Here is a 20401-nt window from a genome sequence, read left to right on the forward strand (position 1 = left end):
TGGGAAACTAATGCCCCAGATGAGTAATCGTGAGATATCTGAACTGGAGGGTTAGGCCCCCTGTCCACTACTAAGGTGGAATATCGTTAGCGATATTCTGCCGAGGGGGAGTTGGGGAAGCGCCGACAGGCCTCAGAGGTGAGCCTGATAGAGATAGACTCACCGCGGACAATCGCGTCATACCGTGATTTTAATCCCGCGAGCAGAGAATTGCTACGATTCTCTGCTCGTGGACGCTGGCACTGCGCTTTCCATAGCAACCCTATGGAAAGCTTCACAGAGCCTGATCCGTGGGCGATTTAACACCAGCGGCTGAAAAAGCAGGTGCTGCTTTTTCAGGACTTCTCTGCACTTGCCTACGAGAAACACAGGACCTTCACCTTGATTTGTCGCCACCTTCACAAAAAAAAAGTTTCAACTCTTGTTTCCGGCTAGGCTTAAAATGCAACACAATGGTCAACAGCTGATACTTGACGACCCTAAGGCAGCATGTCGATACTTCCACCTCAATGAGGATGGACACCCACAGTAAAACAGGACCCAGGGAAAATAGACGTTCTTAAGTAGGCAGGGGGCTTAGAGCCTGAGTTCACAGACTCTTCAGGGCTGCAGTATATGTTTTTTCCTTATTTGTTCACATTCAAGGTTATGAGGCTTAGTCCTCATGCTGATCTGGAAACTATTCAACTATGTTAAAGGTTAATTTTGATAGTTGTACTGTCTTGACGCCAAGATGTTTTTCTCCTCCATGGCCTCCCAGGTTGAGCTGGTTGGCACGTGGGTTCCTGAACCTCTCTCATTTAACCCCTCACTGTGACTACGAGGGAAGAAAGTAGTAGATACTAACACGGCACACATCTGCTCTCGTCGCTATGATGAATATCTGGTATGCACCAGAACAAGACTATACGAGCTCCATTGAAATTAAATTTGTTTCATGGAACGTGGCAGGCTTCAACACGCCAATCAACCATAAGAAGGTCCTCACCCACCTAAAGCTCCTTGGACCGGATGTGATCTTTTTACAAGAGACTCACTGGAAGTCTCCCTGAGAGCCTCCTGGATAGACTCCTGCTATGCAGCCAATCACACATCAAAAACACATGGTGTGGCCATTCTCTTTTGAAGGGGCCTGCCATATTCCATAGAAGAGGAGCTAGTTGACGAAGAGGGTAGATACCTGCTATTAAATGCAAATATTTATACTTTCGTCAACATATATGCCTGAAATCATCCAAACACTCATTTCTTCACCAAAATCACCTCCTTACTACTGCAGAGACAGGACACGCATCTGGTTATAGGGGGGACTCTTTAACAACACTATTTTCCCAACGTTAGACAAATCCTTGCAAAACACATCCCACACGCAACTCTCTAAGGATCTATCATGCCTCATGAAGCTGGCGCATGATTAGTACCACTTCTAGAAAATACACCTTTTATTCTTCAGCCCACTGGAGCTTCTCTAGGATAGGACTTTTTTCTTATTCTGTTCTCCCTGTTCAAAAGGCTTGCCCCTACAGCAGTACTTCCCATAGTGATCGCAGATCACGCCCCGATCACCATGTCCTTTTGTGGTCGAAACTTAGCGACAAAAACTAGAATCTGATCCTTCCCCTCACATTTACTCAAAAGACTTTCGCAAATGCCTAAAGATACATTGGATTATTTAGATGACAATATTGAACACATAAATGACTCCTCTGCTTTGGGCTGTGTCCAAGCTGGTGATGAGGGGCCATGTGATAAACATCTAATTTAAACGTAAATATTAGGTCACAATTCATTAAATTTCAGCATTCCCTGCTGACCGCACAGCGAAGTATTGCTTGCTTCCCTTCCCAGCAAAACTAACAAACTAAACAGACCCTAGAAACCTTCGCGCAACGGCAAGTGGTCTGGCTCACGAAACAAACAGAATAAATTTTACTGCCAAGCTAATAAACCTGGCAGATTGCTGGCTTGTATACCAAATCACAGATCCACACACAAAAGGTTGAAACACTTCGAACAAAAAGACATGGAAGGGGCTATTTAACTATTTTGAAGACCTCTATAGAGCGACCCCCCCCCCCCCCCCCCAGACTTGGAGAAGATAGATTCCTGGCAACAGTCTCTCCCAATCAGGCCAGGTAGCCTTTCTGGAATCACCATTTTCAGAACAGGAAATATGGGGAATGATCATGGCCACGCCAAATAACAAAACCCCAGGCCCTGGCTGTCTCAGTAATGAGTACTACAAGATCCTACTAATAGAGAGGATACCCACATTAGCTAAACTATTTAATGACGTAAGCTATGACATGCCATCAGCTGCCCAGCCGAACGATGGATTTTATGCTGAACTAAAAATAATCGTTCGGCTGAAAAGCTAACGATGGTAGCATTTACAAGCAACAATTATTGCTCAAAAGATATAATTTGAGAAAATTTTGAACGATAATCAGTGCGTATAAATGGGGCTTAAGGATCATTTTGGCGACATAGGTTAGATATTGGTTACCAGAGGCCTAGTTAAAATCCTTTGTTGTTACCCACTGCCACCTCCCCACAATAAAAGTATACCCCAACATCCCCTTCCCTAATAAATGCTATGTGGGATGATGTTTTGAATGACTGCATCAAACTCGGTTTAGATTAGTTATACAGAACTATCTGATATCATCTTTTACTAATCTAACATTCAAAATGTTTCCGTAGAACAATAAAGGTTACCCTTTCTAAAGTGGAAAAGAATTTAATAAAAACATTTAAAATGAATAAAGCGTCAAGAATAGTAGGTCACACTTTAGTTTTATTAAGTGTTTGGGTGGTTCGTTACAAGACCGGGAAGTGCAAGGTAAACAAGTAAGAGTTACTAGTTATAAATTACAGTAATACAAAAAAAAAGGAAAGACCGGTTTTCTATGACATATTAGCCTTCAATTGATCCAGATTGCACTGCCTCATGATATTTGCCCTTATCTTCTTTACTCTCTGGATGCAATTTGATAAGATCATCAATTCGAAGGATTGTAATTGCAGCTTCTGTGGCGAATTTCAGACTTTTTGTCTTCACAACAGTGGGTTCAAAGACGCCCGCTTGCTTGTTATCCCTTGGCTTTCCATTCAGCAAGTCAAGCCCAATCCTGGAAAAATGGATTAAACCAGAATTATGAACTACTCAAATGGAGATATAATCTATAGGTAATCAAACTAGAGGATATCTGTTACAGCTTTACACATTCACGTGACTAGACTGTCAGAGCCAAACTGATGGAAAAGGACTACATTGATAGCAGACTGTCATAAACTGCCTATCACAGAGTGTCAAAAGAAATCACAGTTGCACTTGTTACCGGGTCATGACTACATAATCAGAGCAGTATAGACAACTAAGTTGAAAATAAATAAATACAGGAGGTTGAATTCAGAGCCTCCTTCACAGATAGCACAGGATGTTGCGCTAGTCCTTCAGGGGAAAAAAAGGGGCGTAATGGAAGCCAAACAGACTCAATTAAAGTCAATAGTATTTATATAGCACCCTTCATTACCATTTTAACAGAACATGAAAACCTAGTGGTGTGAACGAACACCAAGTCTTCATTCTGTTGCAGTACAAATCTTTTTCCCCACATTCTTGTAGGTTTCTAATATTCAGGTTTCAGTTCCTCACCACTTTAGATTTTTGGAGTTCTTGAAGTAAATCAAGTTTCCCATTCAATAAGAAAATCTGCCGTGCTCAGGTGAAGACTGCTGACAGTTGGGTTGTAATACAACTAGTATCTGTGTGATAGTCAAGGTAAAACAGTGAGGCCAACTTCACATGGCGCGATATAGTTTTATGAATCCCGCCCCCATATCGCGCTCCCCACCATAGGAAGTGCCTGAGGAGGTTTCATGTCAAAATTGCCTTGCATCACTTTTGGGATCGCAGAGTATATCGCTCATTGTTTTCAATGGGAAACCTTGCATCGCATACCTAACACACGGCGTGATGCTGTTGCTGGGCCATTGAAAACAGTGGTCGATGTAAGGGCACGCAGAAGATAGAACATGCTACAAATTTGTTTTGCTCCTGTGTATGCCCCCATTCAAATGAAAGGGGGTTCATATTGGCGAGTCCAGCAATGCACAAATCTCACACAATTTTGATGCCCGTGTGAAGGAGGCCTAAGTTTTACATTCAGTGACTGCAAGCATACTTAAAAAGAGAAATTAAGCATGAGGAATCCATACACAAATTAAAATAATTGTATAACCTTTCATTACACCATTAATAGAATTGCTTTTTTTCCTGAACGGTCATACTCATTTAGTACCCATCACTGCTCATAGGTTAAACAGATTTATCTAGTACACGGTCTGCTGATTCAGCTCTTTCCGTTATCAGAAGTTCATGCTTCAGGTTCAAAAATAAAACTGAACGATCAGCAAATCAACTCTAGAGGTATGAACTGAGAAAATAACCTAGTTACAGAATATAACCATTAATACACATTTACCATTCTAGATAGATTTGTTTCTTCCAAGACCATAGAAGTACATGAAAAATTACAAGCTACTTTACAGGAGTAATCAAAATGGTAGCCGCTTGGAAAAAAGCTGAGGAGACAGCACCTCAAAATGGGTAGAGAGCCGGGCTCAGCTTTACTGTTTGTAGATGAACACTGGAAAGTTGACCAGAACACACAGGAGCGGTTTTATTTTCATACCATTTAAGATTCTTGCGCTCTGGGTTGACTTGAGATTCATTATGGAAAGCTCTCAGCTTTGCAACCAGGTCAGTCGAGTCTTGTGCAGCATTCACAGCAAGGGTTTTCGGAATCACCAGAAGGGCTCTTGCGAACTCTGCAATCGCCAGTTGTTCCCTGGAGCCCTGAAAGAGTTTTATCCAAACAAAAAAAACTTTAATTCACCGAAGATTATTATACTAAGATTTAAAAACCAATCCCACTTTAAAACAAAGTACGAAACTATATCCGAAAGCAAGCCATTCTATTTTAGTATGCACATGTACGTTTTTATAGCGAGACTCCATCTTAAACACTTTAACTACTCTATGGACATGGTTCCAAAGTGGCAGTCGTAGGTCACCCAAAAACCTGCACAGAAGCCAAGGTATACAAAACAAAAAAAACAAAAAAAACACCACTTTCTCTGCACAAAAGAATATTGTTTCCTTGAAAGTTTTAAGGTGATCTATAGCACCCACAGCTCGCAAGCAAATTGCTGATACAGAGGGTTGATTTATGTTTACAAAGTTGTCAGTTTTTTCCTAGGAGTTTCACGTTAAACTCTAAGGTTTCATGGCTTCTCTTCAACTTTAGAGTCAGTATTTTGTTCTATTTTGCAGACAGAAAAACAAGGAATCGTTTACGATCACATTTAGATGGGAGTGTGTGTATATATATTCTATATACACACACACACACACACACACACACACACACACACACACACACACACACACACACACACACGGCAATCGTATTCAGAATTTTTTCAATACAAAACTTTTTCTACGTTTGGTGGCCACAAAGGCCCCTTAAGGAGTTATTTTTAAAATATGAAAGTTTTTCTGAAAACACATTCTTACCATGCTAGTAGCATAATTCTCAAGATAAATGGAAAGTGCCGCTTCCACAGCGCCACCACCTGGTACCACAGATTTAGATTCCAGCACTCTCTTCACTACACAGAGGGCATCATGGACAGATCTTTCCATCTCATCACACATGAAGTCGTTGGCGCCACGAAGAATAATAGACGCACATGTTCGGGCCTTTGTGCTGTAACATACGTACATTGTGTGAGAATTGGACTTTTTGAATTTCTCCAAAATGCTGAGTCTCGATACATGCACAATAACTGCCCCTGGTTTAGGATGTATAGAATATATTGACAGCCAACTAGAACTACAGGGATCTAAATCCAAGAATGTACAGTCTCCAAACTGCAGGATGAGCAATCAACAAAAGCTCAACCTGTCTTTGCAGACGTAGTCCCTCTATACCACGCGTATAACTGCACACAGCACGGTACAACATGGCAGCAATTGAATGGGAAACTCATGCCAACTAAACGTGTACTTACTTTTTAACCAGAATCAGCTCATCGTCACATATTCTCTCCTGTACAACCTCTTCCGCTTGCCCTAACATGGACGCCTCAAAGCTCTCTTCACCTTCCAGGTTTGCAAGGGTTGAACAAACAGTAGCTGTTTGTAGAAAGTAGAAAACATTCAGGAACCGCAAATGCACCAATTTAATTGACTTGCTGTTAAATAAAAAAAAATCAAAAGCCACAACTCTGTTTAACCAGTTAGTCATTTAATGGCAGACTTCACATAGAAAGAGAGAACAAAGAAAAACCACACGTACCGCCAGTTGCTTTAGCGATTCGTTTCAAATCCTTTTTCAGTACTCTTCGTACGGCCATGGCACCTGCATCTACAAAATACTTCAGACACATGTCATCGATTCCACCAGTAGTGAGGATGACATTGGCCCCAGTTACCAAAATCTTCTGGATCCGCTCCTTGGTAATGTCAGACTCCCTAGTACAAAACACGAGAGTTCAGTTTATTTTCCAGTTTGATAAACTAGGTTTCTATAACTATACACCATATAACAGTTCATTACGTTTTATGTACTACCGATAGAGAAACCTTTGCCTAATTTCTGTGTCGGGAGAGCGTACATGCAGCCTGCTCTGGCTTAAAGATGAAGTCTATTGTGGGGTCAAACATTGCAGTGAGAAAACCTAACTTTTCATAATAAGTTGCTGTGTGGGTAACATAAGGAACGCCACTATACGAGTTGTAGCCTGCATTCCCCCTCTACTGCAGTATGCAAATCTCAATATTCCCAGTACTGGTAGAAGGAACCTGGTTGCTGTGAACCCAGCCACAGAGAACTGCAAATCCTGCTCTCTAAATGTCTAACACACACGATACATCAGTGTAGATGTGAGTTCTGTAGCTAAAAACACAACAACTATTTACTATTAGGTACAGGCATGCCGGCGAGTCTCTCCTCCCCTCTATACATTTCAATGAGCACTATGACTCACCCTCTCCCCTACAACATGTTCTGATGTCTGCCAATCATTTGACAGCAGGCAGTGGACAACAAGCTAGAAGGAAGAGACCCCAAGTGGACATCACTTAAAATGACATTGTGCTGAAAAATCACTAAAAGTAGCAGTTTTACTCGCCATCATATAAGCAAAGGAAGTTTAAAAGTTAGTAAGCATTTAAAAACAGACTGCAGAAAACCTAGCAATATTTGCACTTTTCTTCCTCCATAGAAATGACTGAATAAACGTTTGCTACTGACTTTTAGTCAGTGTGTAGAGTGGGCCTAAGATCCCGCCTCCAAGACTTCTCCAGAGCAGCACCAGTCCTCTGAAACGCACTACCAAAGGCTATCCGTGCAATCCAGGACTCTCAAAACTTCAGGCGTGCTCTAAAAACGTACCTCTTCAGGGAGGCTTACCATATCTCCTAAACCAAACCCCTCTTTACACCTGAACATGCTCTCTGACCTACTGACTGCAATCCCTGCTAGCCACCATCCACTGACCCCTGCAGTCATACCGATTCTGCCCTCACACTACTGAACATCTGACCATTGTTTAAGTGTATAGCATCCCTCACTCTCCACCTCGCCATACCGTTCACATCTCCAGCCCCTTTACCTTCTGTATCACCCCATTATTTGTAGTATGTAAGCTCGTTGAAGCAGGACCCTCACTCCTATCTATCAACTGATTACATGTAACCGTGGTTCTGTAATTTTTGTACTTTTGTCTTACTGTATTGCCCCTGTCTTTGTAAGCGCTGCTATACCAATGAAGATTATTGATGTAGAACTCCTGCTAACAGCGACTAAATACAAGGTCACCTTTTAAAGCAGAATTTCCGTGATTTACCCCATGCGTATAACTGCCCAGACAACACACACTGCATGGCAGCAAATAAAATGGGGAGAACTAGAGATATGTGTAAAAAAAAAAAATTAAGAGCATTAAAAACCCCATGAAAGAACGAGGCCTTAGATACATATATACACCTCTGCCTGATCTGGTCCAACTTCGTTGGGTCGGAAATAATCACTTGAACTCCAAGCTTCATTTTAGTTTTCTGCAGACTGAAGTCTAGGCAGGCAATTTTAGCATTCGTGATCCTCTTACTCATACCTGGAAACAGAGAAACAAGCCATTTCAGGCAAACACCTCATTTGTAGAACATCCAGCCATGTAGCATTATTTACATTCTTTTATTTAGAAGAAGAAAAAAAAAAAGTTAATTCCCCCCCCCCCCCCCCCCAGATTAATAAAACTTGTAACGGATAGTTTGATCACTCCATAGCATTATATTATACAGCGATACGACAGCCAAGTGTGAAAGCAAAAGGGTGATAAATGTCCAGTATAAAAATACCCCAAGCCATTTCTCCTATTGAGACGGACACTGCAGTTTCTGTATACAGAGATCTGTAGAAGCTGCAGAAAACAGAGCAACATCTTTAATTAAACCATGTTGTAAGAATGCTTGTCAGCTCAAAATACATGCATTTAAGTGGACACCCCAAAAAGGTGGCCATGGCTCAGAAGGGGGATCACTTGCTTTTGTAGAACTCCAACAGCAGTTGTGACCAAAAAACAGCTTGACACCCTTTCCTTGCCAGATCTCACTCTTTGTACAAGTGCTTAGAGCAATGGCAAAGAAAGCTTCCCCCAACTGCACATTGTTCTTATGAATTGGCCATCATAAAATAGGTGAAAAACAACATGTTGGAAAAACATAAATCACTGGAGCTGAACACAACCTTCCCTAACAAGGTCAGGCAGCATACCGCATTTACTTAGCAACAGAAGCCTGTACTATTAACCCCCCCTCCCCCCTTCCCCGGAAGGAGATTCCCATTTGCTTTGGGTACTCCCCCATACAGATAAATAATCACCTTGTGAGCCTACAATGCAGTTAAGTGCATAACCGTTAACAAGAATACTCTCTTTCTGGCTGCGGCCGTGAGCTTTCAGCACATTGATGGAGTTTATCGGGTAACGGGCTTGACCCTTTGGATCCACATATTTTACAGCAAGTGCAGCATCAACTACCATAGAGGCAAAGAAGTCACTGTCTCTGAGAAAATGAGTCAAGGAGAAGTAGAGGTTGAACCGGCAGAGCTGATATAGTAAAGAACCACTTCAACCCTCCAAGTATGCAGCAAGTTAACTATCTATAGGCGTTATTTTCCTAGATTTTACATGCGGCCTCCCATTTGCATCATTCGCCGATTACATAGTTCTGTTTGATTTTAGGCAGCAATTAGAGGAAATCTGACACCATCTTTTTGCATCCCCCCTCAGCGCAGCACAAGGAAGTGACGGTCACACGCAGATTACAGTGATACATCTGAGTGGATCTATGCTATACTTGGGAAAAACCTGCATTTTATTAGTAGCACCCAGACACAGGGAACTTGACCTCGATACTCATGAGCTACAGCTAGTCTCATCCACCCCACCCTCCAGCCACTGATTGATAGCAATCTCTCTATGCACAATAACAGGCAAACAGCTGTCAATCCATAAACAGCTCATGAATATCAGGGATTACTTCCAGTAGTCTTTCCATGTGTGGCTACTACTAATAAAATGCAAGTTTCTCCCAAACTACTGCATGAAGCAATGTATCACTGTGATCAGTGGGCCTGTCGCTACCTTGTGCTGTAAAAGGATGGTGATTGATAATTTTTGATAACAGCTGCCATAATAGAAATGCAAGAGAATAGAACTAAAAAACTGGCAGTGGAGAAGGCGCAACACTCCAGGTTAAAGCAAATAGGAAGTGACCAAAGGTTTGGGAAACTTCTCCTTTTATTTAATAAAGTACGTGATCGGCTTATGAAAACGCGTTTCGGGGATAACGCCCGCGTTTTCATAAGCCGATCACGTACTTTATTAAATAAAAGGAGAAGTTTCCCAAACCTTTGGTCACTTCCTACTTGCTTTAACCTGGAGCGTTGAGTCTTCTCCACTGCCAGTTTTTAGTCCTATCCTCTTACTCTGTTACACCCACGCAGGTGGTGCGTCATCTAGTCAGACAGCACCTCCACTATTGAAGTTACCACTTCACTCTCTTCACCACTTTTAGGCTGGGTTCACACAGGGCGTATTCCCGACGGAAATCCCGCAGTTTGGCCGCAGCAAAAAACGCGAGATTTCCGCCGGGAGAACCGCGGCGGCTTTGAAGCGGCCCGGCCGCTCGCTTTTCCGTTGCAGACGGCGCTCCCATAGAGGTTTCAGCCGGACTTGCCGCAGCGGATTGGCCGTCCCGTGTGGACAAGATTTCTGAGAAATCTCGTCCACATGGCTGGTCAATCCCGAGATTAGCGCCCGCAGGCGGATTTGCCGCGGCAGAATTCCGCACGGCAAATCCGCCCTGTGTGAACCCAGCCTTACAGTATCATTGTTACAACACAACTGTACGGGTTTTGCTCCACCCCTCTTTACTCCTCGTCCACATAATAGAAATGCAGTCTGTGATTGTGCCTAAACAAGATGGAAAAAGGATACACTCCAATTATTTTAGAAGACATGGACGTCTTAGCAGCATTAAGTAGACAGTCCTTCCCAAGCTCATCAGTGTTAATGGTGAGGTTTTCATTGATGTATCTAACAGCTTCTCTATTTGGATAAACAGAAAACAAAAATTAATAAAAAGGAGCAAGCAATGAGTACTTCTAATAATGCAGTTAGACAGGCTTATGCGCCAGGATGGAGTTGGAATGGTTTAAGGCCCTTTTATATAGCACAATCATCATGTAAACCACTTGTAAGTTTGTATGATAATTGTTAGGTGTAAGTGCATGCTGTAGATGAACGATCAGTGATAAATTGCTGTTCCGATCTTTCATGCAGACCCAACAATAACCGTTGGTCAGTTGCTGTATTGTTCTCCATGAACAACTGTTTACTGTCAATTTGAGGCGGGCGACCGGGCACGATAGCCAGCCTGCTTTGCCTCCATTCATTGAGTGATTATTACACCTGTGTGAAAGCACAGGGGCGCTCACCGCTGGGACGGCTGTCGGGAGCTTTAGCGCTTGACAGTCTCGTAAAAAAAGCACTTTTAGAGACACCCATAAGAGGCAAGAAAAAAATCAAACCCTATCCAAATTCCTAAAAAGCTTGTTTGCTGTACACAATCACTTACATGTTTCCCATAAAGATATGATGTAATTAAGGGATATTCCTGCAGAACCCCCTTTTAGGGAAGATAATCCTGTGGACTTTTAAAGGTCTGTTCATATCACGTTTCAGGTCCGGGATCGAGAGAGAAGCCATCTTTGCTATTGTGGGAAGCTACGGAAACCAATGTGTACGTTTCCATTATTCTGTGCTGGAAAGAATTAAGTGGTCCCCCTGAAATGTGACGTAAACCGCCTCCAAAATGTAAGAGGTGGTCCAAACCGGACAACCTCCTTCAGAACAGACAGGTCTTATGTGGTGAACTGAATCTAAACACTTAATGATCGATGTTCTCCAGAGAAACATACAGCATGCATTGCTCTATAGTAAACAATACTTTTCTGCATATATAAGCTTTTTATTCACTGTGGAGCGAGATAGTCTCTCAGACAACCACGGCAAGTCGTGAAGGAACACAGGACCCTGCAGGTTTCATTTGCGTCTTCAAATAAAGCAATAATGCTACCCACTTGCAAGCCAGGCGATAGCCTCCAATAACGGATGTGGGGTGGATTTTCTGTTTCACCAGCTCATCTGCGTTCTTCAGCAGCTCTGCAGCAATAATCACCTAAATATAGAAAGTAACAACATTATAGAAGTCGCATCAAGCATGCGGGAAATAGTGCAGTTTTGCTAAGCAGTAATTGGCGGTGCTACAGAAAGACGATGAAATCACCTGTAAACCTCACAGATCAGATTCGCCATCCTAATAGATTTATCTAGAGACACAGCCGACTGGTTGATCAACAAATGAACTGCCCGATAAAGTGCTGATGTATGGCACCTGCCCACATAGCTACAGCTATACCAGCGTATCTTCTCCTGCAATTCCAGGACAAGGCGACAAGCTGCACACCTGGCAGATGTGTCTAAAGTTGGTCCAATTATGGTGTAGACGGAAAGGGCTTTTTTTCCGTTGGAAGCCCTCCATTTTAAAACAGCTGAATTTACATTGCAGGAATAGGAACCTTTCCTGCCACCCGGTTGGATTATACATAGATTTGCACTGAAGGACGGCACTCCATGTTTAATTCTATAAAAGTGATTTTATTCCTTTACAGCCTCAGAAAGTTACCTCTTACTCTGGTACATCACACGTTGGCCAGAGGCCGCTCAATGCACCACATCAGCTCAGCAAGTCACAGCCTGAAACGTTACCTTATACCAGGGGGCCAAACTCATCGTCACAGAGGGCCATATCAGCATTATGGCTGCCTAAAAAGGGCTGATTGTAATTGTAAGACTGTATAGTATTAGTGTCCCTAGTAGTTTTAAGTGATCCCCAAAGTAGCCCCCAAAGCAATAGCAACCCCACCTATTGACCTCTGGCCAGGCAGCATATCTACAGGCAATCATCCACCCAGCTTCCCCGGTCCAAGTCTGTGACCACCGACCGACTTCTCTCCTCCGCTGCATACAGGATGGTGTACACGGATTGGAGCTGCAGGCTGGGTGAGTAGAACGCCTGTTAGTTTGCTGCACAGACAGAAGGGCACATATAATGAAGTGGCGGACCGGATACCACCCGCGGGCCTTGTGTTTGATGTGTGTGGCTTATACTATGGCTCTTTGTAAAGCTGAAAAGTAGTTGGAAGTATGAGATGTTCTGCTACTTCATATAGGAGAACGTACGAAACGTTCCCCTTCAGACTATAGAAGAAGTTGCTCTTCCCCATTAGCATAGCCGCTTGTTCTGAGGGAAGAAGAAGCGGTACTATAATGGGGTTATCGGTCACAATAGAAGTTTAATTGGTCACAAACCAGTTTACATGCAACCCCCCCCCCCCCCCTCCCCCCAATACCTCTGTTCACAGTCTATTATTGCTCTGCAGACTGCAAGACCGTAAACCTCATCATAAATTAACATCTTGCAATAAAATATAAACACACAAGGCTGCAAAGGGACTGTCGGGAGGTCACGGACCCGTGAGGGCTAAGGGGGGGCAGGGGCCATTTTTCTCAAAGAACTGAGCCGGTATTACTACAGCATGTGCCACTGAAAAGCCTTACCATTTAGCATGTGCCCATGTGAGGTTTATAATAAAGAATCGGCCAAGAAGCAATGTCAAATAAGAAAACAAAGAAAAATAAAGCATTTGCATTTTAGGACAATGGAAAGTGCCTTGCTATTACATTCAAAATATGGTAGAATGGAGAATCAGCCTGTGTTTTCTTCCACCGGTATTCACACAAGTGTTCGGGTAACAGTCTGTGACGATGCTTTGTTGCTGGATGAACATTTCCGCCAATTCAGCCATTGGTTCCCAGCAATCATTGGTGTTGCTGCAGCTCAAGATGCTCCTTAGAAAGGAGCAAGTTATGTTGTTGAGCAAACTGCATAGCAGATTCTTTCGTAGCGATCAGAGCACAAAATTGGAACATGCCAGGATCAGCAGCCGGATCTGGCCAGTCAAATTGATCTGAAAACAGTCTTTGCTGCTCTTAGAAACCAATCACAGCTGAGCTCTCGGTTTACCAACGTAACTTCAACAATGAAAACTGCACTGCGGCGTTCGCTTCCGGTTAGGGGCAATAAGCACAGTTTTGATAAGTCACAGCTGACCTCATTTTACCACAGACATGTGGACACATGCTGTAGTAATACCCACTAAGCCCACAGCGGCATCCATTTCCCTGCAGCCCAACTGAAGCCAGCCATTCCTATTAAGTCTAAAATTATCTTATACAGAGGGGAAAAAAAATTTAAACCAAAACCTACAACTGATGTTGTTCCGTCTCCAACTTCATTGTCCTGCAAGTCGGCGAGTTCACAGAGAACTTTAGCGGCAGGATGCTCCACTTCCAGCAGCTTCAAGATTGTCGCTCCGTCGTTCGTGATAGTAACATCCTGGAATAAAGGAACTTGCAGGTAAATTGCGCTATTTTAAACAAATTGCATCAAACTTAACGGCTCGTGTGCCTAATCAATATCCTCTCCGTGACGAAGACAGAAAAGGGCTTTACAGCAAGCGACTACACTTTCTGAAAAGGGGCCAGTAGACGAACCGCTGCTAGCCCGTCTCCATGGAAGGCAGTTAACGCAGTATGATTCACACTGTCTGCATGACGATGTTGCTGGTGTTCCAGCTAGAGCATGTGAAGGTTGTGGCTCTGGTCTGTCTGCAGCCTTCTCCCCTGGGGTCAGACATGGGGTCACTGCAATAGGCCTGCTGCTAAGAGGTGCTGCAGAGGAGCTATCCGCCAGGCAGCTCCCTTGATCCAGAGCAGGTGGCCCAGCAAGACCACACATGTGGTACCACAGGTCACAGCAGTGAACAGGGTTGGAGAAATAACCTGGAGGCGAGCACTGCACAGGGAGAGCACGGGAACGAATAGGAATGCGGAAAAAAGTCGACCAAGGCTCTGATTGGAGGTGGAGGAGGGTAGTCCTTTGCCAGTCCAGGGAAAACTTAGTAGCTGAAACAGTGTGTCTAGGTCCACCCCCTGCATGGAAAGCCTGCTGATTGGCCACAAGGCACTTGCTCGCCTTTCCCTTAAGGAGCGGCTCCGCTAGGCCTCAAACCGTGACCTGGATGAATACACAGCCCTGCAAGGCATTCTTCTCTCTCCACCCCCACATGAGCGCAGAACACAAAGAAACCACAGACGGGTGGCATAGAAGACTGATGCCGCAAGCGGAAGCATGGTACACTGCTATGCTGCTGGGGAAGAAGAGTGGTGGCGTCACGACCCCCATCAGGTGACGTAACACATCAGACAGCTGTGGAGGGGGCAGAGCCCTGGACAAACACAGAACTCCCACTGAGCAGGTGGCATAACACCCCCCCCCCCCTATCAGGACGACGGGTGTAGTGGGGGGAATTTGCATGTGGAGGACCTGCAACTGGGGAGTGAGAAGGAGTCGGAGGCTGGCAGCAACATGGGAGCACGACCACAGAGGGTAGGGGGTGTCTGTGTACATTCGTCGATGTACGGAGGATGGTGTCTGTACTCCAGTAGCAAGCATTCCTAAATTCACCCACTTTTGTGGAGGAAGGGAAATATAGGGGAAGTTAACACTATGGCGCACTATCTTGATGATTATTATGCACACACGCCAAGATTGCATATGGGATTGTCAGCACGCAAATCATTGTGCGCTCCTGCGAAGGTGATATGCGTGCAGAAACTGCTCATGTGACAGAGCCCTTAGAGTGTAAAGTTTTGAAAATGTCAAATGTTGATGCGACATTTAAGCTTCGGTCATGAAGGGGTTAAGAAACCTTTTCTGCCACCCGGTTGGATTATACATAGATTTCCATTGAAGGACGGCACTCCATGTTTAATTCTATTGTGATTTTTTTTCCTTTGCAGCCTCAAAAAGTACTAGAGTAAGAGGTAACATCCCACGATGCCAAGAGGCCGCTCAATACGCCACATCAGCGTGACCAGTTACAACCTGAAACATTACCTTATACCAGGGGACCAAACTCATCATTACTGAGGGCCACATTAGCCTTATGGCTGCCTAAAAAGGGCTGATTGTAATATTGTATAGTAATAGGGTCCCCCATGGTAGCCCCTGTAAGAGGGGCCCTAATAGTAATAAGTGATCTCCATAGTAGCCCCTATAGCAATAGCAACCCAGCTTATTGACCTCTGGCCAGGCAGCATACTTACAGGCAATCACCCATACTGATGCCCCGGTCCAGCGGCAGCTGAGTCTGTGACTGCTGACCGACCTCTCCCCGCCGCTGCGTACAGGACGGTGTACACAGATTGGAGCTGCAGGCTGGGTGAGTAGAACGCCTGTTAGTTTGGTGCATGGACAGCGGGCCACATATGAGGTGGCTGACCGGATATGAGTTTGAGGTGTGTGGCTTATACTACGGCGCTTTGTAAAGCTGAAAAGAAATAAGTTGGAAGTATGAAATGTTCTGCCATTTCATATAGGAGAACGTACGAAACGTTCCCCTTCAGACTATAGAAGAAGTTGCTCTTCCCCATTAGCATAGCCGCTTGTTCTGAGGGAAGAAGAAGCGGTACTATAATGGGGTTATCGGTCACAATAGAAGCTACAAACCAGTTCACATGCAAGTTTCTCCCCTTTAAATACCTCTTTTCACAGTGCAAGGAAAAAGAAAAAAGGAGGCCACGCTCAGCTGGTGGAAGAGGGAGCAGTTCACATATGCATAAAATACCCCGAAAGATGGATAACCCATGTGTGTCATAAAATATGCAATAGAGACACTTATTTAGGGGGACTCCTCCATGGGTACGCCTGAAAAGATAGCCCAGCGGTGAAAGAGTAAAGATAGTGCCACAACAGGGATGTTAGGACTGGTAAAAGTGAAGTACAGCAACGCGTTTCAGCCAGTGGTTGGCCTTTTTCAAGCTTGAAAAAGGCCAACCACTGGCCAAAACACATCACAAGTGTGTGAAGAAGACCTTAAGGAGGCTTTAACGTCACTGTTAAGAAAATTGTAGATCAATGTAGTTAATTGTTTTCCTATTAGATTGTAGACTAGAAAGATATAGCATGATGCTAGTATAAGTAGTGAAGGGGTTAAACAAAACTTTTTCTATACCATTACGGGGTAAACAGACAAGATAAGAGTCTCCCAGACCCCCCCTTGCATTTCTTTTCACTGAATGTATGTTATAGTTACACCTTATGTTAAACATCTAAGTTTCAGATTATCATGTATTCTTATTATTCTTGGAGGTATGTACTTTTCCTGTGATGTCATTTATGGTATATAAACCACATGTACCTTTGAACACATTAGAAATCATTTGATACCGCAACAAGGCTGGTGTGATTTGTATTTCTCCTGGGTCCCAGACTTTCTGCACAAGATCTAGGATTGTCTTCTTGATAAACACATAAATTCTCCTTACAACTGTGTGTGGGCGACATTAAGCCAGAAGACAAAACTGTAAGTTTACAGCTCTGAAGCCAGGAGAACTGGGAATGTAGCTCTGGGAGAGTTTATGTAATCGGCTACTCTGCAGGTGTAGTTTAGATGTGGTCGGTGCCACGTGGTTGAGAACAATGTGGCAAAAATGGCACAAGATTGTCCGGTGATTTCTGCAGCCAGCACATTCAAACTGTAAAATTGCAGCAATTGTAAAAAATTTAAATAACGTATGGCAAGTATTGCACCGCGTGAACAGACTGGTCCTATAATGCACATCCGAACCAACAGAGAGAAGCTTTTAACACTACTTTGGGTACTTACCCCAATGTCATCCACCAACATTTTATCCAGACCAACAGGACCAAGTGAGCTTTTCACAATATTAGCGATGGAGGCCGCGGCCATCACTGACAGAAGGAAGACAAAGGGTTAATGCTGTGCAGCCATATACAGCTCATCTCTGATACATACAGTGATCTAATGTGTATACACCATGCAGTGTGTGCTGCTCGTATACAGTGGAGACGGCCATCTCCCCAGCAGCAGGTTACTCCACCCGATTAGCATAGCTGCTGATTCTGGACAACAATGGGGGGCAGGGGTCATATACTAACGGGGCTTCTACATGGGAGATAGTTATTCGGATTCCGGCCATATAGCAAGAATATGAATTGTCGTTCAGTGTAAAAGCCTGACTAAGGGCGCATTTAGACAAGGATTACATTCAAAAGCCATTTTTTGAGCGATAATCGTTGTGTGTAAACGTGCCCATCTTCCACCGTTTGGGCGAACAATGGAATTCATTTCTGCCTGAGAACCATCATTCGACAGAACAGCTGATAACCACGACCCGCTCTGTGTGGTGGGGGAGAGAGAGCTGATAATAGGTGATTGGTTTGTATCAGCTGTCAGCCCTGACGAAGAACAGCAAGGGGGGGGGGGGGGGGGGGCTGTTCCCCAATTACAGCTCCCAGCGGCTCACAAACTGCTACTTGGTACAACTTGGATCCTGGACACCAGACAAACATTTATGGATACGGCCTTTTCCTGCCAGCCATTCATTTGAAGTAGTGCACCAGACCTCACCCCCACCCCACGAACAGGTCTGGTCTTCCGTTAAAAGGTGCAGTTCTTAACGTCTGATGCCCTGTCCTGAGGATAGCTCATCCATGGATCCCCCAGAACCGCCACCGATCAGCAGGAGGCAGACAGCTCCATCCCCAGCATTACTAAAATGAATGGGAGCTTGGCCTGTAGTACCAAGCCTGGCCACAGCAGTAAAAACGGAGCTGTCTGCTTTCTACGGAAATCAGTGCATGAGCCCAGACAGCAGTGGGCATCCCAGGCGATCTAATATTGATGACCTATTCGCAGGATAGGCCATCAGTAGTTTACAGCTTATTGCCAGGCCCGCTGTCACTACAGACAGCAGTGGAAGCAGGATAAATAGCATGCAGGGATACAAGGATACCAAATATGTGTGTGTTTTTTTTTACCTTATACAAAAAGTGGAAGGCTATCTATACATCTACATCCTTGTAGGGAGCTTGAACCATAAAGTCTCTGATTGCCATGACAACACACTGCAGGTACTTCTGTACTGCAATGCATTATCACTCACAATGGTGATCACAGGCCATGGCAAGCTGGGACACCAGGCTATGGGCCCGGTTGCCATGGCGAACCCATTGCAGAGGGACGATGTAACAGTGAGTGTGCGCTCCATCTGTGAGCCCTATAGACGCCCCGATCTACATTGATCGCAGCACATAAGGGCTCCATAGCGGGGTTCGGTGTTGTCGATGTTGCACCCACTGTAGTATGGAACAGTCTCACTAGCAATGATGCAAGCTCACATCCTGTTGTGTTAACCATCGCCCTGCCAGGATGTAAGCTAACAGTCCTGTAGCATTAAGGGGTTAATACCTTTTAATTTTTCTAATAAAAATTCTCTTTTGTCCCCACAGGGGGCGCGAACTCCTGCTGGTTTGGTCGCTCATACAGTAGAATGCAATACCGTAGTATTACACAATACCGGCATTAGGAGTGCAGCGGCCCCCACCACAAGGCCCGGCCTGGCCTCATGACACTGAGCGGACCGGGACCCTCCTTCCCCTACAGCGCCCCGCAGAAACACGGTGCGGCCGCTTCTACCGCTGCAAATATCTACCATTCTGGCTCCTGACGACCTCCCCGGTACTGCGGTCCCCGAACACGGCTAGTGGGCCCTCCATCTTCCTCACACACCGGCTACAACGTGCTCACAAACCGCCCTCACCGAACTGCACGCTGGGAAAGGGTAGCTCCACCCACTACATACACCCCTTCACCGCCAGGCGACAACTACTAGCTCACAGTTAGAAGAAGGAAGGATGAAGTTGAACAGCAAGGAAGGGGTTACTTACGTGCGTTTGTACGTACCAACGTCCCCGGCATGTAGGCGTGGCTTCAGAGAGCGCCGCTGAGTGGAGAGCACGGCAGAGAATGTTCTAGTTCTGTATGCGCGTGCTCAGTTAGGGAGGGGCGGGAGCGCGCAGGCCGCGGTCAGTGGGAGCCGGGAGCGCGCAGGCACACGACAATAGCTGTAAGGTCGGGTTTGCATTGGTCAAGTAGATGGGCGAGTGGGCAGGTAGCTTAGTAAAAGGCAGGAGCGCTCGACCGTTGTAGACATAGTCAGCAGGTGAGCACTGGGGCGAGTGGAGTGGTAGAGCAGACGGCGTAGTTGCCCCCCACTCCCTGTAAACAGACAGAACAGTGTAGAGGTGAGTGAAGTGGGAGGAGGAGTGATGGGGTTTTCTGGGTCCAGTTACCAGAATAATCTAAACACCAGTATGAAAGTGTGACAGCAAGTCAAGCGCTGACCCGGTACTGGGTCCAAAGGCGCATTCACACGGGCACCAGCGCTGACCCGGTACTGGGCCCAAAGGTTAATTCACACGGGCACCAGCGCTGACCCGGTACTGGGCCCAAAGGCTCATTCATACGGGCACCAGCGCTGACCCGGTACTGGGCCCAAAGGCTCATTCACACGGGCACCTGCGCTGACCCGGTACTGGGCCCAAAGGCTCATTCACACGGGCACCAGCGTATTTCACCCACGCCTACAGGTTTATGTGTGCACAAATACACTGCATATTTGTGCAAACAAAAAAGTACACCGAAGGAGCCATGATTGCTGTGTAATATCATGGAGTTCCTACATGTTCTCATCTGCGTAAGGTGCATCAGAATAGCCCATGCTGCATATTGCACATGAGAGAACAGTGAATGAACTCGCTGAACACAATGGGCTCCAG

The 20401-nt window shown here is 45.0% G+C and overlaps 1 protein-coding gene and 2 non-coding genes across 3 annotated transcripts; all 3 read right to left on the bottom strand.

Annotated features, from left to right (window-relative positions):
• Nucleotides 1–2779: 2779 nt before the first annotated feature.
• On the bottom strand, nt 2780–19427 carry TCP1 (t-complex 1). The gene is made up of 12 exons (XM_066595984.1): nt 19276–19427; nt 17427–17512; nt 13964–14092; nt 11715–11812; nt 10570–10680; nt 8952–9133; nt 8058–8184; nt 6366–6541; nt 6079–6202; nt 5582–5774; nt 4698–4861; nt 2780–3131 (listed from the first exon to the last, which is right to left on the bottom strand). The coding sequence occupies exons 1-12, from the start codon at nt 19337–19339 to the stop codon at nt 2918–2920; spliced, it is 1668 nt and encodes a 555-aa protein (XP_066452081.1). The 5' UTR covers nt 19340–19427; the 3' UTR covers nt 2780–2917.
• LOC136622678 (small nucleolar RNA SNORA29) lies at nt 12840–12971 on the bottom strand. The gene has a single exon (XR_010791870.1). It is a non-coding gene; the product is annotated as a small nucleolar RNA SNORA29 (small nucleolar RNA).
• Nucleotides 16111–16242, bottom strand: LOC136622677 (small nucleolar RNA SNORA29). Its single transcript, XR_010791869.1, has one exon. It is a non-coding gene; the product is annotated as a small nucleolar RNA SNORA29 (small nucleolar RNA).
• Nucleotides 19428–20401: the final 974 nt, after the last annotated feature.

This window comes from Eleutherodactylus coqui, chromosome 3, assembly GCF_035609145.1.
Source record: "Eleutherodactylus coqui strain aEleCoq1 chromosome 3, aEleCoq1.hap1, whole genome shotgun sequence".
Classification (NCBI taxonomy): domain Eukaryota; kingdom Metazoa; phylum Chordata; class Amphibia; order Anura; family Eleutherodactylidae; genus Eleutherodactylus; species Eleutherodactylus coqui.